Consider the following 8,973-nt stretch of genomic DNA (forward strand, 5'->3'; position numbering starts at 1 on the left):
TGAAAAATGGGTGTACTGTTCCCTCCTTCAAAGGCTATTGTGAAGATTAGAAACTGTTTGCATGAGAAAGCACCTATTAAAACCCTGAAAGGCCAGCTCTAATCCCTAAAGGTCGTTAGGTTCTGGCACTGAGGTTCTTAACCTTTTCTGGTGGGCAACTCCTTTAAGATGCTGATAGACGCTGTGGCCCTTCTTCCCAGAAAAATGCAGAGGTGTACAAAATGTTGCATACTTTCCAGGGAGATTCTTAGAGCCCTTAAAGCTTATCGATGCATCCCCTAAGTGTCCATGAACTCCAGGTTGAGAAGAACACTCGCTCTATCGAAAGAGGCACCTACTAAGTGTCAGATACTTTCCAGACATCATCTCCTTTAATCTGCAAACAGCTCCACTGTTAGGGATTGTAATTGTCTCCATCTTGTGGATGAGGAAGCTGATTTTTCAAAGAGTAAAATTTCACTTGTGCGATATTATCCAGGTACTGAGTAACAGAACTGAGACTAAGATGTCTCCTTGACTCTTGGGCCAGTACCCTTTCTGCAATGGCATCACCCGTTAAAAGACAGAGTGCTATAATAAAACTCACAGACAACAATTTAAAAAAAATAAAACTAACAAATAAATAAAAGTAACACTAACAAAATGCTATTGAAGCACAGTAGAAAGACCATATTATTTCTGACTGGGGAGAGGAGAATATACTTGGGGAGGTAACACTTCAACTAACCCTAAGGAATTTTAACCCACAGAAAATTAAGGTGCGTTAGAACATAAGCACAGTGCCTGGCACATATTTAGGGCTTAATAAATGTTTGCTAAATAAACAATTTCTATAAACAGCATCTCCAATCAGATCTTGTGTTTGGGGGAAGAAAAATCTGGCAATAAGATGAAGAATGGGTTAGAGAGCAGGGGGGCCTTTAGAAAGGGAGACCAGTTAGTGGGTTCTAGGAATAATCACAACTACAGAGCATGAGAGGCTGACTTAGCACAGTGGCTGTGCTCATGGAAAGGAAGACACTTCTGGGAAAAACAACACACGTAGAGCTGATTGGGTTCTCAGGATGAGAGAGGGAGGAGTTGACAACGATTTTGAGGTTTCAAGTCTGGGTGACTGAGAGGGTGATGATACATTAACTGAGATAGGGAACACAGGAAGAGAAGCAGATTTAGGGGAAGATGAGTTCGAAGCCAGTATTGTTGTTCCTCCATTTCCAGAATCTACTTCTAAGTCAGACCTCCTCACCAGTCTCAACAGGGACCCAGATCAGGCAGCAGCTCGGGGTGGATATTCTGGTTTGGATCAGGTCAGAAGAAAGACAGCTATACATGTGCCCACAGGAGCCAAGACTGTACTTTCCACCCAAGACTGTGGGGCTTTGACTGAGGTTTCAGGGTGACTGAGTCCCGGAAAGAGCATAGCACAGGAGGGGGAGGAAGGTCCAGACCCTCCACTCTACAAGATAAAATGACTTAGATGAGAAGGTGGTTGGGAGTGGTCATGGTGATGCTGGTGGTGGTGAACAGATCCTTCCCAGGATCTAGGTGGTCTGAGGATTCTTGAGTCTGTGACAGTATTGTGTGCCCACCCTCAGTCTCTACTTATAATGCCACTTTACAGCGGTGGTGGTACACCTACAGATTAGATTAACACTTAATCTCCCAGAGGATTTAGCCTGTGTCATAGCACACATTTGCCACACCCTCTGTAAAGCCCTGGTTTCTAAGGTTCTTTCCACCGGAAGCTATGACAGAAGGAAATGTGTGGGTGGGGAGGGGTAATGGGTGAGGGGCCCAGGTTCCTGACAGTCGACACCCAGGGAACGAAGAGCAAGCGCCATGTTGAAGCCACCATTGCCACTCAGATCCCTCTTATTCCTGCAGCTGCCTCTGCTGGGGGTGGGGCTGAACTCGACAGGCCCCAAGCCCAATGGGAATGAAGACATCACAGCTGGTGGGAAACCTGGGACTGAAGGGGGTTGGTGAGAAGAGAGGCTGTGGGAAGGGGCCTTACGGAAAGCTTGAACCTGCCATGGGACGTTAGAATGATGCGGGTAGAATTTAAGAGTACTGTGTAGAAGGAAAGGGGAAGGGTTCTCTGCCTCCTGCTGCAGCTTCTCCTGACCATCATTTCTTGTCTTCCCCTCCCCCACTTCGTTTTCTCCCCAACCTAGATTTCTTCCTGACCGCTACACCCCCTGAGGCCCTCAGTGTTTCCACTCTGCCCCTCCCAGAGGTCCAGTGTTTTGTGTTCAATGTTGAGTACATGAATTGCACTTGGAACAGCAGCTCTGAGCCCCATCCCACCAACCTGACTCTGCACTATTGGTATGAGAAGGGAAGAGGGGAGCACAGGGGAGTAAGATGAGGTGGGCTGGATGGGACTTCGTGGGGACCAAGAAAGAGGGTAGCCAGCATCCCAGCCTCCCTACCATTTTCTCATGGGGTAAATCATACGTCAGTTCGGAGATGAGGCTGGGCTGTCTTATCTGTAGTCCCCAAGTTTATGCCACTGTTCCTCTTCCTCTCAACCCTTCTCTAGGTACAAGAACTCCAATGATGATAGAGTCCAGGAGTGTGGCCACTATCTATTTTCTGGAGAGATCACTTCTGGCTGCTGGCTGCAAAAAGAGGAGATACATCTCTATGAAACATTTGTTGTCCAGCTCCAGGACCCACGGGAACCCAGGAGGCAGTCCACACAGAGGCTGAAATTGCAGAATCTGGGTAATGGGGAAAGGGCATCAAGAGTCCAGGGATATATTGTGGGGGTGCCGGGGAAATATTGTGGTGTGCTGGAGTGTCCAGAGTGGTTTTCTTTCACCTTAAGGGTACTTAGGCAGAAAGGAGGAGGCGAGGGATCCAATAAAGGAAGGGAGAAGGGATCAGGGGCATTACCTTCAGGATCCTAACTTGTCTAGGCCAGGGGAATGAACACACACACACACACACACGCATATCTCCAGTGATCCCCTGGGCTCCGGAGAACCTAACGCTTCGCAACCTGAGTGAAACCCAGCTAGAACTGACCTGGAGTAACAGACACTTGGACCACTGTCTGGAGCACCTTGTGCAGTACCGGAGTGACTGGGACCACAGCTGGACAGTGAGTGACTGGGGTTATGAATGTAGCAGCTGAGGCCAAGCAAATGGGGATAAAGTATTCAATCAGCCACATAGGGGGGCCTGCTGTCAAGCTCCTGTCCTCTGCCTCCCAGTTCCTCTGCTCTGTCCACCCTCATCCAACTCCATTTCCTATCAACACCCGTGACTTTCCATTAACATTTCCGTACCCATACTTTCCTCAATGCCTGTTAAGCAAGTAAACAAAAGGAAGCCTTCAAGGGGATCTGGAGGGGAGGGATTAGATTCTAGTCAGTGAAGGGAGCAATGTGGCTTGAGCAGTCCAGAGAGGAGAGAAGAACTGGGGAGAACCAGATGACATGTGGGGAGGGGCAGCAGTTTTAATTCTTCCTTCTTTTTTAGACACCCATCTCTCCCTCACCCTCTTTCTCCCCAAGGAACAATCAGTGGACCACAGACATAGCTTCTCTCTGCCTAGCGTGGATGGGCAGAAATTCTACACGTTCCGTGTCCGGAGCCGCTATAACCCACTCTGTGGAAGCGCTCAGCGTTGGAGTGAATGGAGCCGCCCGATCCACTGGGGCAGCAATACTTCAAAGGGTAAAATGGGCCTAAGGCACCCCCCTACCCACGAACCCAGCACCCCAACCTTTCTAGCGTCTCTGCCTTTTGCTCTACCGCTCAACCCCTAAGCCCCCAATTTTGGTGGCCCATCTCCCCTCACTGTTGAACCTCAACCCTCAGGCAGCAGGGCTTTTCTGTGTAGGGTTGGGTCAGTATGTTGTTGGAGTGTGTGTGTGTGTTGGGGGGGGGGTTGTTGAGAAGGAGGCAGAGGGGATATAGAATGTATAAGATTCCCCTACAGCACTCCCAGAAATCGTGCATGGTAAAGATAGATGGCTTTGGAAGCAGACAGATCTAGGGTTTAAACCTACCTCTGCTACTTACTGCCTCTTTGACCTGGGGCATATCACTAACCTCTTTGATTCTGTTTCCTCATCTGTAAAGTGGAGATAACAATTGTTTGTCCCTCTCAGGAGTCATGAAGATTAAGTATACGGACAGTGTCTAGCACTGCGCCAGGCACCAAGTTGGGGCTGTACAAATGTTGGCACATAGTAGGGACACTACAAATGTTAGGTCTCTTTCTCCTCCTTTTTTTTTTTTTTTTATAGAGAATCCTTTGTTGTTTGCAATGGAAGCTGTGCTTATCCCCCTTGGCTCCGTGGGATTGATTATTAGCCTTATCTGTGTGTACTGCTGGCTGGAACGGTGAGATTTCAGATATACCAGGAAGATGAGGTGGGGGGTTGCCGCTGGGAATAAATAGTAGAGGAGGATTATCACAGGGTCTCCAGGAATAGAGGGCAGGACAGTAAGGAATGAGGGATCACTCCAGTGGGCATGGTGCTAGAAGGAAGCCACAGGAACAGAGAACACAGAATCCCTTCTTCATTCCATCTGGGAGAACTGGGAGACAGATAATAAAAGGCATAACCTGCTGTGCCCCCTCTTTCTCCTCTGTCAGGACGATGCCCCGGATTCCTACCCTCAAGAACCTAGAGGATCTGGTTACTGAATATCACGGGAACTTTTCGGTGAGAACATTGTCATAGGCAACTGCAGTTTGTCAACTAGCGACTGCCTGCCAGCAAGTCAGACAGAGTATGGGGAGCAGAGGGAATGGGAGGGGGCCTGCACTAACAGTCAGGATGTGGCCAACCGATTGGGGGATGGGCTGGATGGAGACACACAGAAGAACTGGTTACAAATTGGTTGAGGCAGATGGAAACAGTGGTACTGGGGGCCCCAAGAGTCTGTGTGTCCCTTCCGAGATCACTGCAGTTGCAGACGTTGTAAGAGCTCCCTTGGCACAGAGCCTGGGTCTTTTACTCCCTGCCCCTAATTGACCCCTGACCTGGAGATATCTGTCTTTAGGCCTGGAGTGGAGTATCTAAGGGACTGGCGGAGAGTCTGCAGCCAGACTACAGTGAATGGCTCTGCCACGTCAGTGAGATTCCACCAAAAGGAGGGGCTCCAGGGGAGGGGCCTGGGGGCTCCCCCTGCAGCCAGCATAGCCCCTACTGGGCTCCCCCGTGTTACACCCTGAAACCGGAGCCCTGATACCCTGACAAAACCCCAGAGTCCTGTAGTCCTAAATTGTACTAACTTCCCCTCATCCAGCCAGCCTGGGTCCAATGCTCACCTCGCCCCCCTGTGGCTGATTCTGAATTTTATGCCCCCTATAACCCCCCCCCCCCCCACAACCCGCATTCAATTTCTCCTATCATCCGATTGGCCCTTTGCCCCCAAACCGAACCGGGTTTCTCATCTTCCCCAATCCAGCCCCTCTTCCTCACAGGATTGTTTCTCCCCGCCATCCCTCCGTCCTTCCCTCCCTCTTTTCCATCTACCCTTCAATTATTCTTGAATCAATGAGAAATAAAGCTTCTGTTGATAATCATCAAGAATGTCTGTTGTTGGGGCAGGGGCAAGGGAAACGTGGGGTGCAATAAGCGGGGGAGGCATGGTGCTGACGGTAGGAAAAAGGAGTTGTAGACTCACGATGTGGAAGCAGTAGTACCACAAATGAACTAGAGAACAGGACTGTTCCAGAAACTTGGCTTTTCTCTAGGGGTCCTGCACTCCTTCCAGGATGCATTCTAGAATTAGGTTTACCAGGGCACCTGAGCGGCCCAGTCGGTTAAGCATCCGACTCTTGGTTTCAGGTCAGGTCATGATCTCATGGTTTGTGGGTTCGAGCCCCATAGCAGGCTCTGTGTTGGCAGTGCGGAGCCTGCTTGGGATTCTCTCTCTTCCTCTCTCTGCCCATCCCCTGCTCATATTCTCCCTTTCTCTCTCTCAAAATAAATAGATAAACATTTAAAAAAAGAATTAGATTTACTGTGGTGCTCCCACTCCCAGCAAATCTTTCACAGACCCCACTCAGTTTCTTCTCTCCTTATCCTTACTCCACCTTCTGCCACACATACCACTTCTGACCTCATAATCCCTCAACTGCAGCCTCAGGCCCCACCCCTAGGGATGCTGGTTATCCACAACTGCCAGTAGCTCTCTTTGGGCCCCTTCGGCCTATGCAATCCATCTACCTCTCTAGATCCCCAATCCTATGGGCCCACTTGCAGCTCCCCCAGGACCTCTAGAACACTCTCCTTCCAAATGACTCATCAGGCCTCTATCTGAAGAGTGAGAAGATCTTGAGAGCATGTTCATTTTCATCACACATGGAGGTGAGGGGCATCACAGAGCTGGAGTCTATGTGTAGGGCCTGGGAGGTTTGAGAGCAGTGGAGATCACAGGGATGGCATGTATAACTAGAGAAGGGCCACATGGCCCATCCCATGTCTTCTCAGATAATCAGCAGTTTCTGGCCAATATCAATTGCTCTGTCCTTCTGTTGATGCACTACACCCGCAGAAAAGTAGGGTTGCCTAAAACAGGTGAGGAGTTGGGGGAGGGGACTGATGGCAGATGGTCAGAAGTAAGTAGGATCATTTCTAGCTCCCAAGCCCTTTGACTGGCAAGAAGAGAGCTCCTTGAATCTAACAGCTCTCTCCAACCCATTCAGGATAGGATCCCACTCTCCTTCCTTAACTGCCCCAATTACCCTATGGCCTCCCTCCAGACACCATCGACTTGTGTGATGAAACAGGGACAATGAAGATGTTTTTCGTGATGAAGACCCCTGGAGACTATGCCAGCAAATTCCTTACAGCTCGAAGCACCTACTACGTTTGTAAGGTGGAGCGTGGAGCACGAGGTAGAGGCTTGGGAGCACTCCTGAGAGTGCAAGGCCCTCAAAATGGATTGTGAACCTTGTCCTTAGCATAGGGTCCCCTCAACCAGATCCAAACTGACCATCTCTAGACTGCCTAAGAAAGAGCACTGCCTCTATGACAATAGGGTAGGCTTACACATATTATGCCCCCCCACCTAGAATTAGTCTTGAGGGGAGGAAATAAGGTACATCAGCTCAAGGTCGTGTTGAGTGCTAGGGTCCTGACATCTTGGGTTTTGGAAGGGTAGAGACCGGGTGGCAGGGGCTGGGGATAGCACACTGCTGTGTTCATAGGAACCCGACTAGAGAATGCCTACAAAGCTTTTGTGCCCCTTCTGAAGAATCCAGAACCTGAGCTAATCGGTAAGGAACATGATGGAGGAAGGAGAAACATGGAAAAGACCTTATGTAGCTGGATGATATAGTATATTCTCTGTATAGAGTGGGAATGGTGTGATATGGCAGGTAGGATCACAGGATCCTAGGAAAAGGGGAATACAGCCTAGGTCCACTTTAGGATGGATGTGTAGCTCAAATCAGATGACGTTGTATGTGTCACTCACCCCTACCCCCACCCCCATTTCTCAAGCATTGTCTTGATATATTTCCCTATCAAAACCCCATCGTTTCCATCTTGCTCTTGATCCTTTTCTCTTGGAGTCTTGGTGACCCAATTTGCAATGAAAAGAGCAAAACCTAGGCACCTTCAGATCACTCCTCAGCCTAGCTTTAGGCCCATTACTCCAAGGGATCACCGGAATTATGGGAGGGATGGGATGGGTAGATAAGATCTCTAGTCCTCAGAGGCAGGGGGGATGGGGGGTGCCTTTTCCTGGTTCTTAGAAAACTTGCGCTCACAATGTGATGTCATGGAGAAGAATCGATTGAAAATGCTTAAAATCCAAGAAGCCAAGAAAGTCGTTGCAATCGAATCCACTGCGAACGCCCCAGTAAGGCTCCCCAAATGTGCTCTGCCCCCCCCCACACTCCCCCCTCCCTCCCAGCCAACACAAGCCTCCTGCACCTTGGCCCCCTGGAATGAATTTCCTTTCCAAGTCCAAGGTCCAAGCCCAAGACCTACCTCCAACCTCTTTTGGCCTGCCTCTGACCCTAGTTTGTAGAAAGCTTCCCTGAAGGGGCCTCTTTATCTACTTATGGACGTTTTCCTTTTCCAGTCTAAGTCTACCGGAAGATCAGATGAAGAGGGGCCCCCTCCCCCTCGCAGGGGTCTGACCTTTAAGACCAGAGCAGACGTTTTCAGTAGAAGGGATAGACATCGCTAACTGAATAAAGTGACCAAGTGAGAGCAGTAATATTAGGTATGGAATTGCTGGAATTTTATATGAGGCCCCTTTTTCAAGAAGACACCGTCTCCCAATATCTGTACCAAGGCTTGAGTGTGCCCCAGGCACCGTGGAGGTTCTGAGGGTGGGGAGGAGTGGCAGGAGAGGGCTGGGGTGGGGGAGCACATGGGTGGGGGTGAGGAAAAACCGTGAAGTCTCCTACAATGAGCCTTTGAGGGACAGAGTAGGAGGTGGGGTCTTCTCCAACCAAACTACCTCCCCTCCAGAGAGGCCTATCACTCTATCCAGAGAGCCTGCCTACTACTGCTGGGGTTAGGTGACGGATTGGCATCTTCCCTCCCCGCCTCCACAATCTACCGACTCCTCCTGCTGAAATTCCCCAACCCCCTACTTCTCTGCCTCCTTGCTGTCCCTCCCGCCAGTCCTCTGCCTTTCCCCCACCCCCCCACCCCTTATCCGAGGGGAGCAGAAAGGCAGCAGAAACCAGAGCTGGTTATAGGCATTTATTGAATTTATTCATTTATTGATTTGACACACTTCCCCACTCCAATCTAGCACATGATACAATCTGGGTAGGCCAGGCGCTGACACAGGAAATGATGGGAACCCACAGCAGGGGCGGGGGGAGGGGACAATGTAAAGGGGACTGGGGGAGGGGCTGCTTTGGGGGCTGGGGTGGAGAAGGAGCCCCAGATGGCCACCCTGGCAGGTGCTAGTAAACCTGATCCACATTCCCCTCCATCCCGCTCATTTCCCAGACCCTCAGCCAAGCTCCCCAGCTCCCCC

The 8,973-nt window shown here is 50.1% G+C and overlaps 3 protein-coding genes across 6 annotated transcripts in view; 2 read left to right on the forward strand and 1 right to left on the reverse strand.

The window, feature by feature from the left end:
* Positions 1 to 1,773: 1,773 nt before the first annotated feature.
* Positions 1,774 to 5,552, forward strand: IL2RG (interleukin 2 receptor subunit gamma). Its single transcript, XM_049643965.1, has 8 exons — positions 1,774 to 1,954; positions 2,175 to 2,328; positions 2,543 to 2,727; positions 2,967 to 3,106; positions 3,522 to 3,684; positions 4,260 to 4,356; positions 4,613 to 4,682; positions 5,023 to 5,552. The coding sequence occupies exons 1-8, from the start codon at positions 1,840 to 1,842 to the stop codon at positions 5,206 to 5,208; spliced, it is 1,110 nt and encodes a 369-aa protein (XP_049499922.1). The 5' UTR covers positions 1,774 to 1,839; the 3' UTR covers positions 5,209 to 5,552.
* Positions 5,553 to 5,978: 426 nt separating this feature from the next.
* Positions 5,979 to 8,196, forward strand: CXHXorf65 (chromosome X CXorf65 homolog). 4 transcript variants are annotated; one of them, XM_049643966.1, is made up of 6 exons: positions 5,981 to 6,335; positions 6,429 to 6,545; positions 6,731 to 6,865; positions 7,178 to 7,246; positions 7,727 to 7,833; positions 8,059 to 8,196. In XM_049643966.1, exons 1-6 carry the CDS (start codon positions 6,311 to 6,313, stop codon positions 8,164 to 8,166), a joined length of 561 nt encoding a protein of 186 aa, XP_049499923.1. In that variant the 5' UTR covers positions 5,981 to 6,310; the 3' UTR covers positions 8,167 to 8,196. The 4 variants fall into 4 exon arrangements, with proteins under 4 accessions (XP_049499927.1, XP_049499923.1, XP_049499925.1 ...); XM_049643968.1 differs by having other exon boundaries at positions 5,990 to 6,335; positions 6,459 to 6,545; XM_049643970.1 differs by lacking the exon at positions 6,429 to 6,545 and having other exon boundaries at positions 5,979 to 6,335.
* Positions 8,197 to 8,681: 485 nt separating this feature from the next.
* Positions 8,682 to 8,973, reverse strand: part of FOXO4 (forkhead box O4) — a 3,008-nt gene continuing 2,716 nt past the window's right edge. The window contains exon 2 of the mRNA XM_049643964.1: positions 8,682 to 8,973. This exon is cut by the window's right edge and continues 1,167 nt beyond it. The gene's annotated coding sequence lies outside the window, so the exon portion shown is untranslated.

This window comes from Panthera uncia, chromosome X, assembly GCF_023721935.1.
Source record: "Panthera uncia isolate 11264 chromosome X, Puncia_PCG_1.0, whole genome shotgun sequence".
Classification (NCBI taxonomy): Eukaryota; Metazoa; Chordata; class Mammalia; order Carnivora; family Felidae; genus Panthera; species Panthera uncia.

Coding starts and splice junctions, on each gene's coding strand:
- IL2RG (XM_049643965.1), top strand. CDS start 1,840: ATGTTGAAGCCACCATTGCCACTCAGATCCCTCTTATTCCTGCAGCTG. Junction 1,955..2,174: donor GAATGAAGACATCACAGCTG/GTGGGAAACCTG, acceptor TCCCCAACCTAG/ATTTCTTCCTGACCGCTACA. Junction 4,357..4,612: donor GTGTACTGCTGGCTGGAACG/GTGAGATTTCAG, acceptor CTCCTCTGTCAG/GACGATGCCCCGGATTCCTA.
- CXHXorf65 (XM_049643966.1), top strand. CDS start 6,311: ATGTTCATTTTCATCACACATGGAG. Junction 6,336..6,428: donor CATTTTCATCACACATGGAG/GTGAGGGGCATC, acceptor TAACTAGAGAAG/GGCCACATGGCCCATCCCAT. Junction 6,546..6,730: donor AGTAGGGTTGCCTAAAACAG/GTGAGGAGTTGG, acceptor GCCTCCCTCCAG/ACACCATCGACTTGTGTGAT.